The 27467-nt window shown below is 36.7% G+C and overlaps 1 protein-coding gene across 2 annotated transcripts in view; it reads left to right on the top strand.

Moving 5' to 3' along the window:
• Positions 1–54: 54 nt before the first annotated feature.
• Positions 55–27467, top strand: part of INTS6 (integrator complex subunit 6) — a 39685-nt gene continuing 12272 nt past the window's right edge. For both annotated transcript variants that reach the window (XM_017733648.1, XM_017733647.1), the window contains exons 1-5: positions 55–530; positions 15936–16025; positions 23798–23981; positions 24947–25072; positions 25902–26056. In XM_017733648.1, coding sequence (XP_017589137.1) covers positions 411–530; positions 15936–16025; positions 23798–23981; positions 24947–25072; positions 25902–26056 — 675 coding nt within the window. In that variant the 5' untranslated portion in view covers positions 55–410. The remainder of the gene's footprint in view (positions 531–15935; positions 16026–23797; positions 23982–24946; positions 25073–25901; positions 26057–27467) is intronic.

Raw genomic sequence — 27467 nt, 5'->3', positions numbered from 1 at the left:
GGACGCACCGCGCGGGGGAAGGGGGCGGTGGGTCCACATGACACAGGACGGTGAACCTGTTGGAGGTCGCTTCACAAGCGCAGTTGGCTTCCATCTGGGAGGGTGATGTAAATAGTTCTGAGGTTTGGGCACCGGTGTCCTCAAAGAAATTTGTCCTGGGGGACAAAGCAAAAATGCTCGTTTGATAAATGGGGAGTTCTATGGTTTAAGAGAAGTGCATCATTTCAGGCTCTTTGGAGCAACATCAAATACTACTAACTTCTGAGGTGTTTTGTTAGCATTTCTAGTGAGCTGCATGCAGCAGGGAAGGCTCTTTGTAGCCTAACAGGAAAGCAAAACTCGTATCTGCAGAATAAATCTTCTCATGTTTCTCTTTGCAGGCTGGCTGGAAGGAAAATCATGCAACGTTTATGAATGAACTGAAAAACCTTCAAGCTGAAGGACTTACGACTCTTGGCCAGTCCCTAAGGACAGCTTTTGATTTATTAAACTTAAATAGATTAGTAACTGGCATAGACAACTATGGGCAGGTAGGTTGACTATTACTAGGTGGAAAAATCTTAAGACACAAACTTCCCAGAGACAGCAATTAGCTAGTTGTCCAAAAGTGGCATCTTCACGGAATATTCAATATGGGGCCTTCTTCAAAAGTAAGCAGAGCTCAGCTAGCTTGAAGAAATACAGTCAGTGACTATAGTTTTGTACCCAACTTACTTTTTTTGTTTTCATTTCAGTTATTCCTCAGTTTTTAAGCTGTGATGTAGCCTCCAAGTTGACCTTCTCAGTTCAATTTTTTTATTTTTGTCAAGTCTATGTTCAGTACCTTAGCTGGCAAGCCTGATAGGGTTATGAAAACTTTGCTTTCTCTATACAGTGCTGAACAATTTGGGAGATGAGCCATTTTTCTAACAACACTGCATATCCAAAAGTACTGGAAGGAGCACAACTTTTTCAAAACACTTTCTTTCCAGTGAGTTTACTGCAACATTTCTCTGCATAAGTGTATTTTTATAAACCTGCCTCTTGTATCAGAACCTTGAGAAACTGTGCTTTTTTAATCTCTATTGCAACTATCCCTTTAAAACAGGACTTTTTTGGTGTGGGCCAGCCTTCTCATGCTCCTTAGTATGAGCTGCTAAAATACAGAAGTTGTAGGTTAAATGTGTGCATTAGGACTCAGTTCTTTCTGGTGCTGGATCAAAGCCTGGATTTGTTTTACTTGAAGGATGGTACTAGTGTTGGTCAAAGTATATAATGTACTTTTCATGTGGGACATACTAACTTGAATCTCCCCTTTTTGTTTGTTATTCTCATGTAATGCTTTGTCCACTATCTGAGGATTAGTACTTAGTACCGCTCTGGTATTTAACATGGGAATATGGTTGTGAACATAAGTCCCTGTTCCTCCCCCCAACTCTTTCCAGTCTGAGTTTGTGATAACATGCCCTATTTGTTTGTGAAGGAAGTTTCATGCTGCATTGTATGGCTTTGCCATGAGATGATCAAGTGAGCCTAAACATTTTTAAAATGCCTGTTTAGTGATGAAACTTAAAAAAAGTGCTAGTTCACACATGGGGTTTTTTTTCTATTACCATCTGCTGTCCTCATACATCTGTGTATAAGTCTCCCATTTTTCTGGTGTTTTACAGGAGCTGTATGAATCTTTCTTGAACACTTAAACCCTGTAGGCACATACACAAACTATTTGCTCTTTCCCATTGCTACTGATAATTATTCTAATTAAACCCATGTCAAATAATTTGCTCTAGGTGAACCAGCTGTGCTCAACTACTCAAGTGGGCAGTTGAGTTGTCATGACTATTTTGACTCACTAGTAGTGTTCATTACTGCAATAGCTGCTCTTTTGTCTGTGAAGCAATGACTTTTTCTTTGTCTGATCCGTTTTGGTTGTAAGTCTCTGGGCTTGAACCCATCCTCATTTATGCAGTTTTTGCTCCATCCCACACGTGGAGCTGGCTGTTGAAGAGGTATTTGCATGGGCAGTCAGGTGACTAAACAGAAATTCTAGCCCTTTTTAGCATCTGCAAAAATACATGGATGTATTGCAAGTGGTAGGTCATCTGATGCTGAAGTCAAAGATTCCCATTTTGTCTATTTTAAAAAATAATTTTTAATTTTTAAATTAATTTTTAAAAATAAATTTTAAAAATAAATTCCACAACACTTAACTGACCCTTTGGCATTTGCAGGATGAGATCTGGGGCACCTAATTGTCCTCAACTTCACACTGGTCTTTAAAACCATGTCTTGTTATCCTCATCTTCCTGTTGTTCTTGTCTACCACCTAAAATATACTCCAGACAAAGAGATATTTAACTGTACATGACATGAGAAACTTAAAAAATCAGGAAAATGAAAGTGGTCAGAATGCTCAGTTGCATTTGAAATAGTTTTCACTCAGAACATAAATTGCTGATTAACTTTTTTCTAAAGCAACTGCGAATATTAAGACCATAAAATAGTAGTTAACTGAAATTTAAGGGGCAGATACTTGAAGACTGAGTATCTCAGAGTAAGAGAAGATAATTTTACAAAAAAGCAACCATCTTAGGTGTGGTATTATGTAATAAAATCCAAACTGTTATTAATCTTCTTTTGTGGGAAATTTCTCTGGCTAAAAATCTTTTGACTGTTGTGCTTGTATTTTGATGTATTGACAAGCTTCTAAGATACTTGCTAAGATCCACTTGTTACACAAAAATGACTTGTAAAACAGATTTTGCTCACACATGCAAATGACAAGACATGATACAAGCCTGATGGGATTGTCTGGTTGTGTCTCCACCAGCGTGATATCCTGTGCCCCTGCTGAGTATGAGCTGTTTGGTTAAATGGCAGAGTAACTCACTATACTTGATTTCTTTCAAAGTTAACCAGAGTTCTCCATCAGCTGACCTTCTGAACAAGAATGATGGCTGAATGGTCATTCTGGAGTTGGGGAAAATCTCCAACAAAATCTCGTATTTTATTGCAACTTTAATGTTTGGATTTTTCTTATGAGTGTTTATCATATTACTCTTTAAGCAAATAAGTACTGACTTAGTTACTCATAAAGATTGAGTTACTGTGAGATCAGCTGGCCCCAGGATCTCACATTTAGATCATAAAGGACACTGTCAACATACTTAGATTGTCAAGGGCCTGGAAGATTTCTTCATAAGCTATTTCTGATGTAAATGCTATGGTACGGCTTTGTAAATGCTGTGTCTTACTGAGAGGTTGCTAGATCCAATTGTTTTGAAGGCTTTTGCCAAGAAAAAATGTTTTTGGAAAGTACACGTTTTAAGGTGGCATTTTAAGCAGCACTTTTAGATTGATAAATTCAGTAGTATGCTGCTTGAATCCAATAATAGTTTTTTTCCCCCCTTAGTATGCTTTTTGTGATGATTGATAGCAGAAGAATAAACCTTCAAATAAGGTGTCAGCTTTTAGCATTCACTAAAAATAGTGATCCTTTTCACCTTCTGCATTTTTATGGAGAGCTTAGGAAAAAATACAGGATTTGGATGTCTCCAGGATCAAAGCAGTTTAAATGCACCAAGTTCAGTAAGGGCTTACTGTCACATCACACAAAATGGTGTACTTCATTAGCCCAGTTTACACTTAGATAATTGACTTTTTATTTTCTCCAGTTCAGCTTCTCCATTGTTTGAGGTAGTCAGAAATACCAAGCCTTTTACTGACAGGTGTTTTGTCTTCTTGAAATACACTCTTAGGTCTTGTAACTGTGGCTTGTTCAGCAACTTTGTTTGCAAGTCACATTTTAACCAAATAGTTTAGAGTGTAGCAAGTGTGCAGCTTGTTGTAGTTGATACAGGGGTTAAAAACTGATAGATGTGTTTCTGTGGAAACAGAAAACATTGAAAATGTAGCTGCTGTTACAACAGAGTAAAAATGTAAACAAATGGTTGAAATGAACCATCAACCTCAGTTATTTGAAGTTTGTAGTGAGGTTTCTAAGATTTAGCACTGAATCTGAGATAGGTAAAATAACTATCAGTGGTGTTTTGATAGTCACATACAAAGGACCAACGTAGCACCACCAAAACTGGAATCTGATGGATGCTTGAAATTGCTAAAACTCGGATTTATTGATACCCCATGTGTTTCACGTTGCTTGTTATTTGTGTAATGATGGTCTCTTACTGTTTTTTCAGCACTATTGCATAGAATAACGTTTGAGAGGATAAAATACACTTAACTGAGTGGATTTCAAAGTGGTTGAGTTGATAAAGTATTTTTACAAATTTTTTCAGGGTGAAATTGCTTTAATCCTGCATATAGAAACAGCACTTTTCAATATTATAAGCTTTTCATGAGTTAATATCTTGCACATATTTTTCTGCCCCATAATTATTACTGCTATGGTAAAACTGGCTTAGAGATGAGTTTGACTTTTAAACAAATCTGATGTAACAAAAGCACGCTAACTTTGTTGTTTTGAAACAGAAAAGTCAACTATAATTTGTCTAATACGAGCGCACTTAGAATAGGTATTTTTCATTCACAATGATGAATAAGGTGCTGCCTGGATTTAGATTAGTACAAGAAACATTGTTTGGGTGACTTACCAGGCTGTGTGCAGTCTTGCCGAAAGCCTTTTATTCTGTATTGTTTCACATATGAACAGAAGCATAACTAAGAAATTTCGAGGAAAACTAAAATTCAAATTGAATTCAACTGATAAAGAATATGTTGGGAACTTAAAAATACGCTCAGAGCTGGAATGACCGATTTCTGACCTGGAAGTCTGAGGGTATCCTGCATATGATGGCATTGTTTTTAAATAACTTTTTTCTGAGTGATTTTTCATGCTGTGTGTGACCATCAAACAATACAATTTTAGGTTAACTGCCAATTTATAGTTCTCTCTGAATATATGTTTAGACCCATTTATAGCTACAGTAGCAGAATTGCTGATGTGTTCCCACAGTAAAACTTGGCATTGGTCTGTAGAGTTCAATGTGCTTTGCCATAATGGCATAAATACTCTGGTATTCCAAATACAAGTAAATAGCATACCTAGGAGATAATGTCTAATCATACTTGATAGGCACAAGACAGCTTTAAGTCACACATTCTAGGCTGACTACTTGCTTATATGCTTGTCTAGGTTCTCCTGAGCTTATAAAAACCACAACGATCACAGATGTGAAGTACTGTTCCCTGACATGGACTACAGTATGCTTTTGCAGTGATATGTTCTGTTTTCTTTAAATCGTTGAGCAGTTTTATTTTCCCAAGAGGCTTTTGAGGATTGTTACTGGATTTTTTTGCTCTCAAAAGTCAAAATCCTTTGAGTATGGCTTTTGTCTTGGCATTGTGAGATCATAACACACTGCACTGAAATGGCCTGTGCTGCATGTGCCTCCAAATTTGGACCAAAGTTTAGGTTAGCATTTCCTGCTTTGTCATGCTGGCACAGCTGCACATGCAGTTTGCTTCTCATGTTGGTAGAGGCAGAGGTTTGTACTTCTAGAGTAGCTCTCCTGGTCTCTTTTTTTTTTTTTTTTTTTTTTTTGCCCCCCTTCCCCAAGAAAACCAAATGGGAGAACTTCAGACAGCAGTAAACAACATTACAATTGTAAGCATAATAAAGGCAGAAATATGAGAGGCTTTCTCACAGTCTCCTGTTTTCTGTGAAATAGCAATGGATTTAACATAAACCTATATGCCTGCTAATGTCAAAGATCTGTATGTGAAGTGCTGGTAAAAATGAATCATTCCCATCTGCTGTGTGATGAAATTAAGCATACTGGTTTGAATTTATACCTTTTAGGCCATAACCTTTAAATGTGCCATCTTTTGAAACTTTTAGTTAGTTTTGTTTTAGAATACCCTCTAGTGAGAGCTACAGCAGGCACTGTTGAAGTGGTTTTTTACATTATGAGGTGGAAATGCTTGCCCTTCAGCCTTCCCAGCACAACAAAGTTCAGCAAAAGTCTTAAATGTTTTAAAAATCACTTGTCTAGTTCCATTCCAGTGTATTTTTAAAGAATTTGAAACAACCTTACATGAAGCACTTTATTTTTTCCAATGAAAACAATCTCAGTAGTCTGTTCCAGTAGCAGAAAAAAGATACTTCATCATGTTCTGAACTTGCTTTGACCACTTTGAATCTTGAAGTGCTCAGTATTTAAACAAATCTGATTTGGAAGGGGCAGTGCCATAACATGTTCATTCATAAATTGTCTGAATACACTGCATTTTGTCAAGCTACACTGAAGAAATACAGAATGTCATTGGACTCATAGGGCACTGATATTGTTTTCTGATGCTCAGTATACAGAATGAGTGAAAAGTGGCCATCACTTGCAATGATTCTGCCCTCCCAGCTTTGAATCCCAACCTGATTGTATGCATCTGTATGTAAGGTGTACTCAGCCTAGATCCCTGCTCTGGAACTTGTGGCCTCTTGTGTGTTCATAGTTGTGCCAACCTTGCTTCAGGTTGTGTGACTCCATATAGTAAAATAAATCAGTGATTGGTCAGTGAGATTAATAAACTGGCCTGTGACCTGTAGTGGTTCAAAATTGGTTTAAAACAGCTAACTATTTTATCCTGCTGTTGTGATAAACTCCAGGAGGGAACTGTGGGGGAGTCTTGGGGAAATTATTCTGAGGAATTGCTCTGTGTTCATAGGTCAATCAGCTGATTTTAGTCAGCTTGTCAGTACTCTGGATTATTAACCCCCTAAAATGTGAGGAGATTTTTGTATACAAGCCTGTCTTTTCTTCTTGATGTTGTGTTTTTTGGTTGGGTTTTTTTCCTCTACTTAGTGTGCTGGAAACTGTAGGACGTTACCCTTCTCCAGCATGTGGAGAGCAGAGGCCTGGCTTAGAACTGTGAATTGCACTGACTGAGCCAGAATCAGCTATGTAAAGTCATTGCTGTGAAGCAGAAAGGCTGCTGTAATTAGGGACTTGATCCAGGGCTTGGCAAGGTCAGTTATTTTTGGAATAAAGCATTCAGAAATTTGAGGAAATATAGCCAAAATAATCTTAAACTCAATCTTTGGACCTGACTTTAAAGTTATGTTTGGTATGGATTGTTACTTTATTTTTCTTAGAAAAAGTTTATAAAGGCTCAAATACAACCTGTTTTTAGCAGCTTGCATGTACTATTGTTCATGCAAATAACTTGGACAACTCCTGTAACTTATTGGCTGATTATACAATTTCAGATTATTCCAATAGTGATTCATTTATTAATCTGCAAGTAACTAATAAGGTGCGTCTTTTTCTATAACTTAAAATTTCCATTAGCTTAAAAACAAGATACAAGTTGCAATCACAGTTGGTTTTGCTGCTTAGGTAGTTAATTTAATTTAAGAAAAAGATTCTTCCCTTTCTGGGATTATAATATATCTCTCACATCAGTACTTAAATGTTTCAAATGTTAGTGGCCTTTTGCTATTCATTTCGATGCAGTTTGTCACTGTTTAGTTACTTGCTGAGTTTTATTATATATTAAATCTCTGTTCTGTGCATGTTTTGCTTTTTTTTTTTAAACTGTCACATAATTGTGAAAGATTGAAGGACTGAATTGTTTTTGAAACTTACCAAGGACCTCACCTAAACTGGAGCACTTACAAGTTAATCAAGAAGTTATCACTTATATAATATGATATTTAAAACTCAATTAAATTTGTTCTTAAGTGAAAGAAACAGGACAAGCCTATATACGAACCTGTGGTTTTTGAAACTGTGACTTACTAATGTTGGGACCTCTCTGATTTAGGCATATGAAGACATGAAAGTATCTTGAGGTTTTAAGTTTGATGTCTTAGTAAATCTGCTATGTATTCATCATTCCTTTAAACTGCTTCCTTGACACATGCCTTCTGTTGTCACATGTGTACTACTCAATATGGAGATTTTGTATTCCAGAATGAACCATTCTTGCATTGAAACTCATTTTCAGGCTGCTTTGAGTTGCCTTTTTTGTTTTCTTGCTGTTAGTTTTGGTTTTGTTCTTGGCACAAACTTTTTGAGAGAATTCCAAAATGACTGAAGTTGCGCAATTAAATAGTCTTTAAGCAGTACATTCAGTGCCAGACTTGGAAACCCAGAATGTGTAAAGTTATGAGCATCTATAAAAATGATACTAAGCACAGTGAATTTTCTTGTGGTATGTTTCAGGATGGATGTGCAATGAAATCACTGCCTATAGAACACAAACTTGCAAGCTTTAGCAAAGCAAGCAGCTGATATGCTTAGATATATCTGTGACTTTGTTTTTGAAAATGGGTTTGATGTCTCTTGTGCAATTCAGATAGCTGTTTTGTCTCTAGCATTTCTAATTATAGAAGTGATATCTAACTGGATCTTTGATTTTTGCTGTACAGGTTTGACTGGACACAGCTAGTTTGTATGTTTGGAGGTTCAGTAGTTAATTGAAGTTGTAAATGGCTCTTTTAAAAAAGATTTTTGGGGATAATACTTAGGTCCAAAATACCAAGGAACAAATTACTTGCTTCCATCCTATTTATTTTCCTCAATACCTTAAATTTCCTTTTCTTAAATGGAACTTAGGTAGCTCATGTTATGGACATAATGGTTGTTTCAAGAATTCTCCCTTAGTTCTGTAACTGATGCGCTGAGGAGTTTGATCTCTGGCTCAGCTTTAGGAAAAGTCTGCTGTTACAATTGTGTTCTGCTTTGAAAGCCTTATGCTAAATGTATTTTGTTTAATTTCTTTTTTTATTTAAGTCTACAACTTAATTTGTTCCAGAAAGCTTCATACCACCAAACCAATGTGTGTACAAATACTGTGTGTGCAAAAATTATTTCATCTATTGCTAATCTCTAGTGCCAGTAAGGAATGAAGCAAAAACCATGTAACTGCCTTGTAATCCTACATAGGTGTTCCAAATAAGAAGTTGTGCCTAGCCCGTGTCTTAGGCATTGTAGTAACTCTTAGGTATTTGTTATGTAGCTAACTAAAGAATTGTCTAGAATATGGGAAATTAATTTGCCTACAATAACCTTGCTGTAGTCTATAGAGGAGGACAGCTGAATTTAGGTTTTGTAATCCTGCCTCATGGAGGAAAGATATTTTTTGGTAGCCATCCTTACTGTAAAATCATTGCCATTATGTTGACTTTCAGAGTGTGAATGAGTGCAGGAGAAATCATTACTGCTTGAACAGCATTTTCCATTTTATGGGGAGGGGGAAAGATGGTGAGTTAATGGAAGCATGGATTCTGACCTTGATAAATTCTAGTGGGCCTTCTTAAAACTCTGTTTTTAAGGTCTTCTCCAAAAGACAACATAATTTGAGATAGAATACTGGAGGGGGGAGAGAGAGAAGTTAACTTCAAAAGCAAAGGGAATGTGTCTGTAATACAGTTTAATGTTTGTGGCTGAGCCTCCCAAAGATGGGCAGTCTCCAGCAAAAAAAGGGAGTAGTGGAATGATAGTATGCGCTTCCATGGTGTCTAGAAACCATGAATCAACTGTTGGATTAAACATGCTTTAAGAGATTAGAGTTCACTGATGGATTACTTATTTGTACTTATACAAGTACATCTAGAGTATTTAGATATATAGTTTTAAAAAGGAGGTATTAACCTGTTCCTGTGTGTTTTCAGGTAGTATGCAACAGAACATGCCTCAGGTTTATCTTGTCACTCAAATCACCTCATATGAGGATAGATTTTATTAACTTTTGCCCCCTCTGCTGGCTGGTGTTCCAATTGCAAAGTAAAGTACAAGTTTACTTAGGTGAGGTACTCTCTGATAGGCTGGTTTGGCCAAATACCGGCTTATAAATGTTGCTTTTATGCAGCTGAAACTACAGCAAAATCCATGGGAGTTGTAATTTGGGAGGATCACTGGTGGTGTTGAGAGTTGGTGTTTTCATAGTACAGTTACTGTCATGGGCTCAGTCAAGACTCATTAAGCATTTGTTAAACTTGTTTCTTTCCCTCATCCCTTGGTTGAAGAGATGTGATGGTTTTACTCACTCTGTTATATATACAGAGGAACTAGATCTTTATAGTTCTTGGGGCCACACTTTGGACTTCTAAAATGTGCTATTATCACCTGCATTTCTGATAGCAGTTGTTTTCCCCTTAAGACATAGGGTTCTCTTCTTTTGGTTGTAGTAAGGGGATCTCTCAAATTATCTTTATCAGGTGATTAATTTACCTGTGTTCTTTCTGAAACCTGTCTGTGGGTGAGGTAGTATTCCCAACTGCCTAGTGTGAAGGAAAGACAGAGCACAAGTCCTCCTGGGTACTGGAGGGAGAGCTAAAAGATTATAGTATTATGACACAGGATGCTTGTCCATACTGCCGGTGTGTGTGAACTAGCTCTAATAGTAAGAATCATCCTGCTGTCCTGCAGCCCTTTCAGAAAAACACAGGGCATTTTTCTTGGAGATTAGTGTAATTTCTGGAATGGGGCTTTCATTAGGTTGTTTCATAAGATTTCTCTTTGTGACTGATGTTATCTTTGTCATTAATCAGGCATCAAAGGAGATTTCTGGTTTTTATTAAAATTTCTTTTATGGCTTGAAATCTTATTAACATATTTCAGAACACATCCTGTCTGAAACTCAAACTGGTTGGTGTAGCTCTCACTGAACTTTCTTCTGTGACTTCTGAAAGTGATCTTGAAATACATCTGCTGTACAAATATCTGATCTTCTCCTATTAAGACAGAATTGCTACCACTGCAAAACTGTATTACGTATTGGATAACCAACAGCATCAAGGGAACATATTGAAATCTTTATGGACAGCAAGACAGACGAGTTAGCAACTTTCCTTGTCTGTGAAGTCCATCTTGTCAAATCTTAAGCCTGTACAGAATTCCAGTATGTTCTTCAGCTCTTGCTTATTCAGGCCAAAACCAGAAGTTTCTCTGACACTGAGGTGCTTCCACTTCAAGGAATCAATTTCACTTCTAAAACAGCTATAGTAAATAAATACAATTTCAAAGTTATTTTTATCATGCAGGTACAGTCACTTAGATAACACTGTGATGGAGTTGAGAGGTGCTGTATTTTTCAGTCTGGCCACGGAATTATGGTGCTCTTGTGGCATATCCTGTGAGAAGTCAGATTTATCAAAGCACATGTTGTAGTAGAATTGGGCTACCCTTCTTGCTCTCCCCCACCCTCAGCATATTCTTCATTGTGTTCTGATAGATCAAAGTTTCATGGTGTGTTTGTGCTAAATATTAATTAGATGATATGCAGAGTAGCTTCATCTGGGAAAACTTCCATTTAAAGACAGTTTGCTTCTTATCAAGTAATAGGAAAGAATTTACTAATCTACCAAAGTTGAAAGCATGTTAATTCCCTAGTCCTATAGTGCATTACATGTATGTGCAGGATCATGGTGTGTGTCTACATTCATTTGAAAATCCTTAAAGGCAAAGTAATTTTTGTAAAGTTTAATTACTAGGTATAAATTGACTAAAATACTGTTGTGATGCCAGTGTATTCAGCTGTGTTTGTGACTTGGGAAACAATTGTGTGAAAGCATGATACAGTTGGTTCTGTAGCACTTGCCAACTATATTGATTAGTTCTGTGGGGGTAATAGAAAATAGTCAAAGCTGCTGAAAATGTGAGTGGGAGAAGTAAGTTGAACAGCATGCTGTAGTTCTTATGTAACTGATGATCAGAACAGTTGTTAAATACCTCTGTGTACTTGACTGATTGTGTTCTGCCTTGAGCAATGAAGGGGAAAGTCTCTAATAAATGTTAATGTCTTAGACATTTCCTCATTTTACTAAAGCGTAACTGAAGTTTCTAAGAAACAGAAAGTGAAAACCATGATGGATTTGGACCTTTACTAAAGCGTAACTGAAGTTTCTAAGAAACAAAGTGAAAACCATGATGGATTTGGACTGTCTGTTTTAGTTTGAAATTCAAGCTCAATATTTCAGTATTTTTTAAAAGCTGTTTATCAGTTTAAAAATAGCTTTAAAGCTAATAATTTTTGTCATTCTTTTAGATTTCATTTTAAGCTGTTGTTTTTGGACAATGGTTGCTCACAGATTCTCACGAGCATTTGTGAGACTCTTGACCTAAATTATAAAAAACAAAGATTGAATTCAAAAATTGATATTGCAGTTTTGTATTTCCTGGTCAGATGTCTAAATTTACTGACAGTTAGGGCTGATACTTCTGAAAATGAAAAGGCTCTGCTGTGATAATGGGAGATAGATGTGCAATACAGCTTGCCAAGTTTTATGATTTACTGAAATGAAAGTGTACCTTTTAGACATTTGTCGTGATCTCAAAATGCTTTTTTTCCAGTTCCTTGTGATATGTTCTGTTAAAAAATATGCACTTCAGTTCATGTCTATTTTCAGCTTCCAGCCTTTCTTGGGCATGAAGTTTCTGTACTACTACATACTTTTGTAGTAGTTGCTTGTTGTGTCGTTTATAGTCTCTGATTTGATGTGTTTTGGTCACATTTCTACCTCATCTATTTCTTCAGTTTTTCAACACTTCTGACTCTGAAATTAATATTTAAATGTGTTCTTTGAGATAACAGTAGTATTAAACTAATCTTTTCTTCCTGCATGTGTAATATTGTATACTTGCATATGTAAAGATCACAATAGCTCTTGAACTGCTTTACCTGTACACTTGGAAGAAGGAAAAAAGTCATGCGTGTATTAATTAGCCATGCTGAAACTTGATGCTAAGCTTGCTTGCTAGTGGAAATGAGCTCTTAGTTGTGAGAGCCTTAACCAGGCAAAAATGTGTCTTGATAATTTGATACACTCCTGACTTGATGTGAGGCTCCCTCGGAGAGCACAAGCTGAGGACACAAGCTGGGATGGCATGGGATGCCTCTTACTGTAACCTGTTGTGAGTGGTGTGTAGCTTAGTGGTGCTCTGTATTTATGTGTTATTTGAGCACAGAGCTGCTTCAGCTGGAGACTAAGGAAAAGGCAACCAACACAACTGAGTTGCTTTGTGTTTTGGAACAGTCATGAAGCTGTCAAATTGTTCCAATGGAAGTGTTGTGTAACAAGTTAGTTTAAGGCTTTGAATCTCTTGCTTGTTCCTTTTTAGCCAAGCAAGCTTTCCCTGGTATTGATGCTGAGTTTTAAGTAACTTTGTTTCCAAAAGAAGTCTGTGGTTTTTTTTTTTTTTTTCCCTTGGTGCATATCTGTCCTTGAAAAGGCAGATTGTAGGTGAATGAAAAAATCCTCCTTGGACCTTGTTACAGGGTGGTCAGCCATTAAAACCTTAGGTGCTTCTTCCTTTTTTTGCCTCTGCTACAAACTTTCAGAAGGAAAAGAAGTGTGTTGAAAAGATTTTGCTTCTGAAATAAATAAAACCTCATGCTGGTTAGCTAGTTATTGGAGTAAGTTGTAAGCAGGCTTATTATTATTTATACCTTGTTATCCTGAGATGCTTTCCAGTGCATTGCAGTGTACCTGTAAGTTGCCAAAGAGCTGGTAGTGTGCTCTGTCACTCATTGTTTCTCTGCATATCCAAAATAATTGGGCTGGACTGAATTAATTACCTATGCATTTACAGTCAATGGTGTTGCTATGTATTTAGGAGAATATCATATTTCTAAGATGTGTAAATATGAAGTGGATTTTTTTAGAGTGTATTTCTAGGGGAAGATAAATAGAAAGTAATTTGATTACTGTGGAATTAGGTTATTTAGATTGAAATAAAATTCTCAACTGATGTTGACAAAACTGCTGCAGTTTAGTTAAAAGAATTGGTAAGTCTTCTGGAGTTTAATTTTGTCACATCTCACTGTTCAGAGCTTACATAAATAAGCGGGGGTTTTCTTAGAGGAATACTTGACTTAATACTGGTTTTGAATGCCTTTGTATAACTAAGGTGAGGAGCAGGGTCAGAAGAGTCAGTGGTGGTCATTAAAAATTAATGACATGGAAATTTTTAGTCAAAACCAGTAAATCTCAGTAATAGGCATTTTTACTGGAATTCTTCCTTGATACATTTTAATTATGTTTCTGAACACAAGTTGATTCTTAGTATGTCAGTGACTGTCCTTTGTATAGGTAAAATGCTTGTGATATTATAAAAAGTAGACTGAGGATGAAGACATTTCTCCCTCAGACATGTTTTGTAGGGAGCTCAAGCTCAGCAACTCTTGTTTCCTTCCTTGTAATTTCATAATCATTCTGAGACCAAACTGTTTAAGGCTTAAACTTCAGATGGGTAAAATTGAGACAAAGGATAGTTAAGGAATAAAAAAAAGTTTTTCAAGATAATGAGTATATCCAGGTAAAAGGTGTTGCCAGAGATGAAAATTTTAATACTCAAATTGCATCAGAATATTAACTTAAAGAGCATTGCTTATGACATTCTAAAACTAAAATTTTATTTTTATCAGCTGTCAATTCCTTTCTACAATAATTTCTTAGCAATAGGGTTCAAGTATTTTTATGGTCAGTATTCATGAGAATATCTATTTACAAACCCTGCTTTCTGTATTATTTCAGTGCAATGTAATTAGCTTTCAGCTGATGTTTTGCAGTTATGGTAAACTATTAGTTGGCAGAAAAACATACTGTAGCTGTTAAGAATGAAATAAGGCTAAATATTCTTAGGAAATTAGTTTAATTAAAATTGAGTGTTTTGAGAGTCCTTAAATCTTTTGAGTAATTGTTTAAATTAAAATACAAAGTAGCTTGGCTTTTATGGGAGAGATTGATCTTTGTTTTAATGAGTTTTGCTTATTTTTTTGTAGTAATAGTATGTAATAGATTGCTATTTGAAAAGAATTTTAAACATTTTTTTCACTAAGGTTTGAGAATATATTGACCACTATAAATGTGGTGTTGCCACAGTAATCAAACTGGATACCCTTCACCAAATATATTTCAGATTAAGTAATAGTTCTGTTTGAAGCACAAAACCAGTAGATGATCTTTTATATTGAATGGGTTCTAAAAATGGGTTTAAAAGATCTTCTAAAACCTATTAATTCTCTCCCCATATTTTTAGAGTAAATCATAAGCATTCATGAGATAGTTTATCTTTATAAGCAGAATTAGACTCTGGGTTTAGTTACATTTTTCTTAGTTTCCTGAAGAAGAAAAAAAGGCCTTGAGATTAGCAAGAGAAGGAAAATAGGACCTACTAAAAAAAAAAAAAAAAAAAATCTTTATTTTGGTGACTTTTATTCAGTCCTTTATTAACCCTAGGTAGAGTTAAATGTGGTACCTGAGCTTGGAGTTGACATGTCCATGGAATTCTTTGGAATTCTGTTTCAGGAGGCAGAGAAAGCTCCTAGAATACTGGCAGTAGATAAAGGAAATACCAATAACTGACCTCAAGTTTTTGCTACAGCTAGGCTAGGTGCATGTCTTGGTGGGATCCTAGAATATCTTACCTTGTATATGTTTTTGTCTTAAATGATACATATGGAAAGCTTATTTTTCAGGTATTTGTTTCTGAAGTAGATTTTGCATGCATGTTGAAGCACTTTGATCAGAATGGAACTGCTGCTATTTATATCAGTCTTAATACACAGAGTGTTAATTTTTAACCCAGGGGTCATGATCACAAGATACTATGCAAATACTTTACTTGGAGACACAGTAATTAAATCACACAAAACCTTGGAATAGGGGGAATTGGAAGTATCTTTTGAGGAGATGGTTGTTTCTCTAAACAGCTGCTAGTTAGTCAGACTACTTCAGCAAGCATTATTCTTGAAGTCCTGTTAACCATTGTTGCTGTGTTTCTGTATGCATTCATTGAATACAGACATGCTAAATGTCTAGCTTTCCATGTTCTGACTGTAAAAAGGCTCAGAAACCCGTTGTGCTGTACTATGTAGTACACGAGAACAAATACCTCAAGCTTTGTTGTTTTGTTGGTGGATATCAGTGGCTATTTAATGACTGAACAGAGTTTGTTACATCATTTTAAGTAAAACTACTTTTTTTCCCTTAGGGACGAAACCCTTTTTTTCTGGAGCCAGCAATAATTATAACAGTTACTGATGGAAGTAAATTAACTACTACCAGTGGGATACAGGAAGAGGTAAGATCTAACCTCTGGTTACAGTGATGTGTACTAAACATTATTTAAACATTGATATTGTTTACAGTACGAGTGTATTCCTCAGAATAATGCTCATCAATAGCTTAAACTTGCTTGTGTTTTGAAGTAATTTTATGCAATAGCATTACAGAAAAACAAAACTTTTTCCTTACCTCATGCAACAGAAACCTGTGGTACAACTGTTGATCTGTTTAGTAGAATGAGTTTGTTATTTCTGTCTAGGGAATTCATGGTTTTTCAAATGTTAGCAGAAGGAATTGATTTCTGTAAAGTACGTATGTCTTTAATTGGTTTTGATAAAAGTTCTTTATGTACAGACCCAAGTTAAAGTAGTGATTTCCCAAAGGATGTGGCCACTAGGGAGTATGTGAAACATGTACTACTCTCACACTGAGTTCTTAAAAAGATTATAATCAAATCAGTAGTCCTTATAATTCAAGATAAGAACTGAAGAAATATATTCCAAATTGAATCTGTAGAGCAGTTTAAAATTGAGATCTGAATATACTGGAGTACCCACTCAGACATCTGGCTAACTTAGAGGTATAGCAAATGCTGAGGCACTGAACTATTTTAACTCACTGGCCGTTTTGAATTCTTTCCTTAAAAAGATGAAAGTGGTCACAAGGGATAGGATTGGTCTGGCCAGCTCAGTGCCCATAGTAAAAAAAAAAAAAAAAAAACAACCAAAACAAACTACAGCAAATGCCTAAGCTCATTCCCTTTTCAGGGAAAAGGTTAATATCCAAAACTCCATTTTAAAACTTAAGGGGAGAATGTAGACTACTTGTGCCTGTGCTGCACCACACTTGACTGTACAGATTAACTTGTACTTTGCTGTTCATTAGTGACTCAGATTTCTCCTAATAATGTATTATATTGCATTCTTACAGCACTTACAGAATTTGTCTGTATGAAAAGTGGTATTTGAGTAGTTTTTGTAATATATCTGACTTAAAGGAAGAGAATTGCATAATTCTGTGTGGACTCCCAACAAGCATAGCTAGTAACTGAAAGGGAATTCCTGGATCACAGTAACAAGTAGGTTATCTGTATGAAACCTCACTTCCATCATACTTTTTTTTACCCAATAAGCTATTTTCAGATTAATCTGGTGGTTGAATGGGTGCAGTACAAAATACTGAGTAGACTAGAGTAGTGTGACGCTTTTTGAGTCTTTTGCAACATACATGCAACATCTGTTAGCAGCAGAATACTATTTTGGGTAATCTCTTAGCTGTGTAAGTCCTTCCTTGAGGAGAATAATCTCTGTTGTCAGATGATGAGTAAAATCTGACACTGACATACTGGAGTGAAGGACACCAAGGTGCTCAGAGGGTGAAGCAAATAACTTCTGGGTAGAGGCTGAGAACTGGGTTTGTTCAGTCTTCAGAAGAGAGGACTGGGGAGTCCTTTACCACCCTTTGCAACAGCTTAATGGGGCAGGGAGCCTGTCTTTTCCTGGAGGTACCCAGGGCTGAGATGAGAGGCAACAGCTGCAAGTTCTCCAATGGGAAATTCTGATTGGATATCAAGAAAATCTTTAACTGTGTGGGTGATCAAACACTGGGCATGTTGTCCAGTGGTTGTGGAGATGGGAAAAGCTGCATTGGACAAGGTCCTGAGCAGTCAAAAGCATCTGGACTGTATAATTATGTGCATGTGTCCCTTCTAGTGTATGCAGTGCTATGATTCTATGTTACATTTCCTTTCATCTTCATTATTCAAAATGATTTAGGTAAATTAAGCTCTTTCTCTAACAAGAGTCAGGTCTTTTTTATAGCCAGCCAGGGTTTTTTTGTTCCTTTTCCTTTTAATGTGGGTACAACTTTTTCATGTTAGTCTTTGCAAGAAGACATTTTCCTAGAGTCAGGCAACCATTTGGTCATATATTCACATCTTTAAACTGTTGTAACTTAGGTTGAGAAAGAGCTTTCTGGTGACTGCATTAATCTACTAAATTTAGACTTGGCTCATGAGCAGTCCTGACTGATAAGTGTGTGCTACACCCAGAGTTTGTGTTGTGATCATGTCAAATTGAGCCCAATGTTACAATTTTGTGATTATTAAATTACATTCTAGAAATGCAGAATTTGCTCTAATAATAGTGAATTAATGTGAGGGTTTTTTGTTATAAATAAGCCAATGTAAAGGTGTTCCATTCCTCCAGAAGGCGGAGTAACCACTTTTCTTCCTGCAAGACAAAATGCAAATTTGTTTGTATGCTTTTTCATATGTATGTACTGGGTATGTTTCACACCCAGCAAAGAATGCGATTTTTTTTTCCCCCCCTTTTTTTTGCCGTAGGTGTATTGGTAGGAACATTCTTAACACTATCAAAGAGGAACAAAGCATTTGAAGGGCGCTAATGTCTTTCAGGGATGATCTTTTGCTGTTGTCAGTGTGTGTCCTATTGATCAGAAATTTTCTTTGTCTCCATTGAGTGTCCTTTGCAGTTACCTCTCAAGTTGGACATGCAGAAATGAACTAGAATTAGTACAGGAACACCACCCTGGAGATACAGAGGTTCATTGCTCCTCTTTGGTTACTAACAAAGCTTTTTCAGTCACTTTCAAATGTCCTGTTCTTTGGGTTTGACTTTGGGGAGGCTTTTCAGAGTTGGTGTTGGAAGTGATCATATCCCACTGGCTATCACAACGTTTTTACATCCTAGCATCGACTGAGGCAGTATATTTTTAGTTCTTTTAAGACATATGTTCAAGAGAACCAACAATGTTGGGCTTTGGTGTTTTGTTGGGGTTTTTTTGGAAAGCCTGTGAAGCCAGCATGGAACCTGGAGGCAAGTTTTCTCAAAGCTTTGTCATTCAGATGAACATTTGCATTCTTACAAATGCAATCAGTTTATCACTATTCGAACACTGTCATTTACCCTAGTGTGAAGCAGTCAAGCTTAAACCCTGTTCCAGAGCTCTTGCTGAATTCTTCAGATGTCCTGTTCCTTTGTGGATTTTAAAATGTTTGTTGCACATAGAGCCTTACCCTTCAGTGAGTGCTTCCTTGTCTCTCATGGGTGTGGTTACTCAGACTGAAGACAGAAATTATATTGTCTATGCAATTTTCTCCACCTGCACAAGTCAGTAACATTTTCGGTTCTGTCCCTTCTGGCACTGCTTTTTAATGCACCGGTGCCAATGTACAGAAAATTACCAGCATCAGTTCTATGTGTTCTGCGTGGCCTGTTGACCAGACCCTTCCCTGGATTCACTAGTTCCAGTCAGAACTTGAGGAGGGGATGGGCTCATACTATTGGCAAACCATCATTAATTAGTAGGTCTCATGTTATGGATTCCTTACGGAGTGGCTTTTGCTTCTGGCCTGATCCTCCAAATTCAGTCTTAGCCCTTTCTTCATCTTTTGTTAAGCAAATGTTTAAATGCTTGAAGGGATTTCTTATTCCTCTTTATATTATGAAATAACATACTTTTCCAGTTTTACAACTGCTGAGCTATATTCCCTTGTCCTCCCTCTACATACCCTCTAAGTAGCATTTAACTTGTCTGCAAGACTGAAATGGAGTTATTAGCATATTGATACATTCTGATGATTATACAAGCAAAAAGCATAAGCAATGCTGCTTGGTTTCTGTTTGTTGCTGTTCTTCGGATCTTCCAGTTATGAGAGACTCTAACAGGAGGAATCTGTGATTTTCATGAGACTTCATCCCGCAGCTGTTTGGCATTGGCACATTGATCCTTCCCAGAGCTGATCACCTTGTATTGCAGTTGTAACAACTGTGACAAGTGTCAAGGTTCTGCTTACTTTGAAGAATAATCAGGAGCTCTAAATGCTCCATTATGTTTTTTATTATAGTTCCTCCAGTTAAAAATTTTGATTTCTAAACAAATTCTGCAAGAAATGTGTAAATAGCATTATATTATATTATTGCATATTATTAAGAAATATGCAAATATCATTAAATGTATGTTCCCATTCTTTCTCATCCTTATTATTCCTGGTAGCAGGAGTTTTTGGGTTCACAGCACTTGACACTGAGCTCCAGAGCTCTTGATGTGTAACTATATCAGCTCAGTGAGTACTTGGTCGTGGTTAATGCTGGCTTTGGAATGGCCAAGTACATCATGACATTGACATGGTGTGTCAGTTGACCTTGGTGTCTTTGGGATCTCCTTGAGTTATCTCCCATGGAAGAACAATTTGTGCTTATGTGTTATAACTGCATAGGATTGTATGGAAAAAGATGTGAAAACAATGTTTTTGATAACTAAGTAGGGTTTATCACTCTGTCAAGAGCTGATGTTCTCAGCTGGGCTTGAATAGTTACCTGTCCTTAGTCCTGTAAGGACGAAAGTCTGCATTTGCTTGGAATGTGGGATGTTTGTCCTTTTTCTGGGTACCAGAAGAGCATGCAAGGAAGGTTACTTGCAGATAGATTTCTTTTTTCTAAGATTTTTCTTTTTTATGATACAAAAAGAGAAGTTGACTGTAGGCATATTTTTTAGTGCCTAGTCTTCTAACAACGTTTTATGAGATTTCCTGAGATGGAGCTGCCTGCTATTACTTGGGTACTAAAGCTTAAGCAATGCTATTGCTGCCCCTTCTAATGGATGAGCCCATATGTGCAGCCATTGCCAGAAGATCATTACTGTCTTTCTCACACTGCCCTGCTGGTGCAGAGTGCTCTAATGCTTATCTAACTTTTTTCATCCTATGGTCTCTAGGATCCCCTTTTTTTTTTCTCTTCAGGATTTTAGACTGCGCTGCTTCTTATGATTGCATTAATGTAGGTAGAAACAAGGACTGAGAATAAACAAACCTGCTCACCAATAGCCTTGTACTGAAGAGATCTTCTAGAACATTCTTATCTTCCACCCCCTCTTAGTTCTGGAATATTTTACTTGTCTTAAAGGCAGGAAGAGTGGCATAAGGCACACGCTGATATCTCATTGTAGCATTGTGGCATTTGGGAATGGTAGGGCTTCTGTGTGCTCCTACAAACAAGTGATGAGACAAAACAGCTGGTTTCTAGTACTAAGCTGGGAGGACACTTGTCTTTCTACAGTCATATGTTGAAGACCATAGCTGATAAATAACCTTCCCTTAATTAGTTCAGTATACCTGTATCTTTCATACTGGTTGTTGAGAAAGAGGAAAATGTGTGCATGCCTTCATATTAAAATATGCGTGGGGAAAGAAATGAAATGCAAGATGTAAAATTCTAGGCTCATCTTAGTTTCTGCTAGGTATGCAGTTGCTATGGTAATACAATACCAGTTAAAAAAAAGTAACTGGAGGTGACAAGACCACATTGCTAATATTGGTGAATGAGGTGGTTTGAATCTATAACTTTGCCAGTATAAGTGTAAAAGGATATTAAACTTAACTGGAATTAAATTGTGGGAAGGTGAGGACATTTGATTTGATGATGATTGCTTTGCATTTTGTCCATACAGTTTGAAAACATTTCTGATAGCAATATGTACGTAATGCAATGGCCAGCTTCTGATTACTCTTTGGTTTTGCAGTTCTCTCCATAAATCCAGCTGAGCCAAAGAAATGTTTTGGAGCTTGAGGTAAACTGAACTCGGGATAGTCTTGGTGCAGGATCCAGTGGGATACTTTATATATAAAAATATATATAGTAAAAACCAAGTATATGTGCTGCCCGAAGAAAAATAATGCTGTTACATAGGTGTGTTTTGCAGATCAAATATACTCTTTGGAGATAGTATATCTTCAGTTAGATCTAAGTAGGCAAGCTTGAATGGCATTCCTTAATAGCCCCAAGTGAAGATGGTGGAGTGCTTGCAATTCAGTCTCCTTATAGTCAGGATTCTGGGCTGTTTACTAAGAATGTGGCTATTCTTTTAACTTCTTTTAACTGAGTTTCCATTGTCAGGCAGTCTTTGTGGCTCTTTGTGTAGAGGAGAAAGACATGCATGTCAATCAGTACTAAACTAGCTGAGTTCCCTTTGACCAATTTCGTGTAAAACATGAAACATCTGGGGAAATAATTCAGTTCTTACTTGTACTACTCTGTGCTTGCATAAGCAAAAAGGAATTCAGGAGGAATCATCGGGTGTGCTGAAAAGTCCAAAATATTCTGATACTTGGCCACATGTTATGAGTAGGCTTGTTGTGCTTGTTCATAGCTTTGAGATTGTATCAATAAATTGATTGCTTTTCAAACATTAAGGCATGTATTTTTCCCAGTATGAGATGCTGTAATTATGTAAATAGAAATAGCTGAGGTATCTGGTTTTGGAAATCAGGTTTTAATACTTTCGATACTTTTAATACTTTATCTCTTCGAAATAAGCAAACAAAAGACCTTTTTTAACAGCTTTCTGTAAATTCTCTAATACTATGAACTAGAAATGAAGGCAATATGTAATGAGCACTTACGTGGATTTGCATCAAGTTTTGGAACAGACTAGTACTTTCTTGCTAGGATTGAGCTGGGCTTGAGAATTTGAATGCTGCATGAGAGAAAATGTTTGAAGATGTGTTGAGTTTGCTTCAGCATGTGGGCTTAACCCCCTTGTATTTGGTGTGGTAATGGAACTGTTTGCACCACTTGAGTCATTGCTTTGGGGATTTTTTTTCCCCCCCTTTTGTTGCTGCAGTGCTCCAGGTGAAATGAGAATTTTGCTTGTGCTGACAATGGTATCATCAGCCAGGGATGTATAAAATTTTCTGAAACTTGCAATTACTTGTTGCAAAGCTGTCTGCTCAGGGCTTCTGTAGCTGAATGTCTGGATAAGCTTTCTTTTTACCACTAGTCTGTGTGAAGTATCTGCATGCAAAAAGCATCTAGGATCTTGTGAATGCCTTCTGCTGTCCTTTAGAAGCTTTTCTCATTGGGGTTAACTAGGTGTAAAACTGCTGCTATCCCAGGACTTCCAGGTGTTCTGTTAGTGTGTCGGGCTATTGCTGTTAGTGGTTAATAAATGTCCTGACCATTGCTGTATCTCTACTGTGGCATGTTTGAAGCCTGACACTTGAATCTCTTTACTGTCTTTTCTGTGAATTAAAGTAAAAAGAGATGCTTCCATGTGTTTGGTATCTTCAATATTCTGAATTAAAACTTTTGAGTAGTTCTTCCCAGAGGCAATACAACAGCACATGGCAAGCAATTCTTCCTTGTATGTGTAGCTGTGGCTACTGTTAACACCTTCTTTTCACTTAAAGCACAGGCATGAGTTAATTCTGGGATATACCCAAATTATCTAAAATCTTTGATTCTGTAACATAACTACTGCATTAGTTCACTTGAAGCTGTTATTTGGAGTAGGTAATCCTGCCTGATATACACTTAATTTTTTTAGCAGCTATACCCAAGCTATATTTCTTCCATGAGAGTCTTGGATTAACATTGCTTTTTTGTTCAGTGGTGCTTATCTTGAAGAATTGAGGAAAAGTACTAAGCTAAGAGTGGGCCTGTTCTGCAGAAAACTGAACAAAAGAACACAACAGTGAAGCTGTTTTTATTGCTGAAATTCTAAAGAAAATACTGATTCTGAGTTTGGATCAGTTTTTAAAAGTGGTTATCACTTGATTTGAGGTTCTCAGCATGCATTATGTTGCTCTGAAATGGCCAAGTCTTGATTAAATGATGGATGTCTTGGTGGTAATGTACAGTACCTGAATGAAATTATTAAATGTGCGTGGAGAGAGAAGTGTGCTTATATAGAGTGAATTGCCACTGCTATGTAACCTGAATTTTTTTTCTTTTAAAAGCTGTGTATTCACTGATTTAAATTCCTTTCCAGCTCCATTTACCTCTCAATTCCCCTTTACCTGGAAGTGAGTTGACTAAGGAGCCCTTTCGATGGGATCAGAGGTTATTTGCTTTGGTTCTTCGTTTGCCTGGTATTACAGCCCCAGAATCAGAGCAGATGACAGGCGTACCTGTGGATGACTCTGCAATCACGCCTATGTGTGAAGTCACAGGAGGTGAGCGCCCTTGTTTCCTTTGACAAGTCATTACTTTCCAAAGTGCAAATTAATTCAGTTTAGTTCAATTAATTGTGTGATTCCATGTCATGGGATAAGGATTTCTAAGTTCTTCCAGTACTTGTAAAAAATCTTGAGACTGATATAATGCAGCTAAAGACACTTACAGCATTAAAGCTACAGACAATTTAAATGTAGCCTGTCTTGGAAGAGTGAATCTACTTTCTTCAGAAGTTTTTTGTGAGAGAACTTACTTTTTTTTTTTAACTACACCTTGGCGTTGCAATTAGAAATTGTAATAGAGTCTGTTCTGCAGTACAGTTTTGGTAAATTCCTGTCACACTCTCTTCTAAAGAAGCCAGAAGTGAAGGAAACGGGTTGTTTCAGGTTTTTTCCCTCCAGAGCATGCAGAATGCCTTTCAGAATGCATAATTCTGCAGAATTGATACTTGTCTCAGTTATAGATCATATTGTTAATATCTTAGAACATATTCCAGATCAAACTCAGGCACTGAGTTTATTACGTTTTAAAAATGTACTTATTCTTCTGGTGCATCAGAGGGGACCTGATAGAGAGGAAACAAAGGGCTTTGAAAAGTATTCCAAAAGGATTTGATTCCACTGCTTTCTGGCTGTATGTAGGCTGTTCTGGCAAGTTCTTTGACTGAAATTTGTGGGCAGTTTAAGTGTTGATGTCTGTCACAAGGGGGAGCCCATTATCCATGAATGCAACCAAGAATTTGAGCTAGTCATTAAGGGTTGAAAATACAAACATTTCCAATGAGGCGTTTGTCAGTGCTTTACTAGGCTGCCTTGCTGCTTAAAGAGGGAGTGTTCAGGAGAAGCATTAAATCAGTGATCCATACATAAATCAATGTGTATGGTGGTTGAACAGTTTTTAATGATCCAAGTTAACGTAAGGGCAGAAGCACTGAAGAGCTTTAACCCTGACTGTTTTGTTCCAGGTCGATCATATTGTGTGTGCTCTCCAAGAATGCTGAATCAATGTCTTGAGTCATTGGTGCAAAAAGTACAAAGTGGAGTGGTAATAAATTTTGAAAAAGCTGGACCAGATCCCTCACCAATTGATGGTACTTGAAATTTTTTACACTATATATCAAATAATAGGGATGACTGTCAATATAACTCAGTGAACTTAATGTAGTAGTTGTCAAGTCAAAAGGGTAACTATTGCAATTTGAAAGACTTTACTACCAAAAGGACCTGCTAATTCTGAAACTTTGTAGTATTTCAAAATAACTGGCTGTAGCTGCTAGATACCTCTGCATTTGGTCATACCACTCAGGTGGTCTTAAATGCATTTGTTCATGTCAGGCATAGTTAAAGGGGTTTATAAGTTTTAAGCAGTTTTCAACCAGCTAGAAATGAAAATAACATGATCTGGAAGACTTGGTCTTACCCTTTTTTCTTCAATGTAGTAGAGTGGCTGTGTTAAGAGTCAAAATAGCAAATACACGTGTGGCATTAATTTCTCATTCTAAATGGCTTAGCTAGGTCCCTCTCTAGGATGTTACTGAGAAATCTGTGGGATTTTTAAAAAATTTTACTTCACTGCAATAAAAAGTCCAGCAGTATTAGTCGTGTATATCACTTTTTTAATGCTTGGATTTGAAGGTTATCTGTTAATGACAATGGAGGAAAAAGAAACTGATTATTATGAAGGGCTCCAGAAAACTGGCTTTCTGGGCTCTCATCCTGCAAACATTTAATGCTTATTTGGTTTCTCAGTCTGTGTTTTTGCAGAAATGCTTACTGTCAACTATCTGCTATTCTTAGAAATAATATTAACTGCAGGAAGGGCTTCCCTGGGATTATAGTTCCTTAAGTCTTCACGGAAGTTATTTAATCCTCTTCTTGAGTTTTAACATTATTTTGACTCAAAGCCTTTTTCTTCTGTAGATGGGCAGGTGGAGATATCCAGACCCTTTGGACCCCAACCCTGGCACAGCTGTCACAAACTTATCTATGTCAGACCAAACCCTAAAACTGGGGTTCCTATAGGTCATTGGCCTGTTCCTGAATCCTTTTGGCCAGATCAAAATTCTCCAACACTGGTATGTACTGAAGATAAAGTAAAGGGTTTCTGCATGAAGGAATATTCCAGGATTTCCTATTCACAGATTTTTTTAAAGTCTTGAAATATGTATTGCTTTGTAGCAACTGTGGGAGCAGTGTGATCCAAGGAGTCACACATGCAAACCTGTGTTGCAGTTATCCCTATAAATTACTGATGAGCAAATAATATGGGGTTTGCTTTTCAGTAACTTCGAAGCATTAAGAAACTGCCTGTAACAGATTTTTGACCCAGTACATGTGATTGAGTGTTTGTTTGAACCCTGTTAAATATCAAATGGTGGCACTTGGTAAAAGTCTATCAGATTCTATTGCCTCATAGAGGGTATTAATAAAAGATAGTATGATCTTGACAATTTGAATCCTTGTGGTAGTTCTGCTTTCATTCGAGCAAGTGAATATAATTTCATCTGCTGTTGTGCAGTGTAGCTACGCCTTCAATTTATCCAAACTGAGAAAACCTCAGCTTTCTAATTACTGCCCACAGAATTAATTTATTTGTTCTTTTTCACAAAAGAATGTATGCCACTGCTGTTTGGTCTGACATCTAATCATTAGTATAGTATAATGCATTTTTGTTTCTGCTAATATTTTAAATAATTAAAGTAGAAATCCTGCAGTAGTGTAATGGTTATCTAGATTTCATTATGATTTTTATTGAATTTTTGTGGCTTTTTTCATATGAAACAGATGTGCTGACTAACTCACTGAACTTCTAGTAAATTTTATCTCTTGGTTAAAAACAGATGAATCCTTTGAAATACAGGTTGTTGAGGAGTGATGCAAGTATGAAATTTTAGTCATATTTACAGGTTTGATATTTTTTGACATCTGTGGCCACATTCATTAAAGGATGTGGATGTCCTTCTGAACTACAAGCAAGCTAGCATATATGAATAAAAGTGAATTTTCTGTAGTCATTAAAAAGAGATGTCATTGTGTACTGGATATTTAAAGGTTTTTTTCGTAGAAAAGCTGGTCATGTAGAGTCAGTACAGTTTGCTACTCCAGATCTTAATCAAGATTGGTAAAATAGATCTTACTAAGTGAAGAGTTGTTGAATTAAATCATCTAAAAGCCTGAAGTTGACTTACTCAAATGGCAAAAAGATTTTTTTCTCTTGTAGTGTGTATAGCTCTCATAACTATAAAGCACTGTCATGTACAGCTAAATTCTTGTTGATATCAATTGAAATTTTGCATTGAACCTTCCTCATGCAGTGTTGGGGAGCTAAGTTTGCTGATGGTGTTTCAGGACCTGTATTTCAGTACTGTTAAAACATAGCACATGTTGTAATCAGTGTGTGTGTATGTATGTAGCATATCTTGTCTGCTTAAGAGTTCATAGTTAAATACTTGACTTTTCCTCCCTGTTACCTGATCCACAGTGGAG

The sequence above is a fragment of the Corvus brachyrhynchos genome, unplaced genomic scaffold (genome assembly GCF_000691975.1).
Source record: "Corvus brachyrhynchos isolate BGI_N302 unplaced genomic scaffold, ASM69197v1 scaffold202, whole genome shotgun sequence".
In the NCBI taxonomy this organism is placed as follows: Eukaryota; Metazoa; Chordata; class Aves; order Passeriformes; family Corvidae; genus Corvus; species Corvus brachyrhynchos.
Note: the sequence above shows the minus strand (reverse complement) of the source record. Positions and strands in the feature narration are given on the sequence as shown.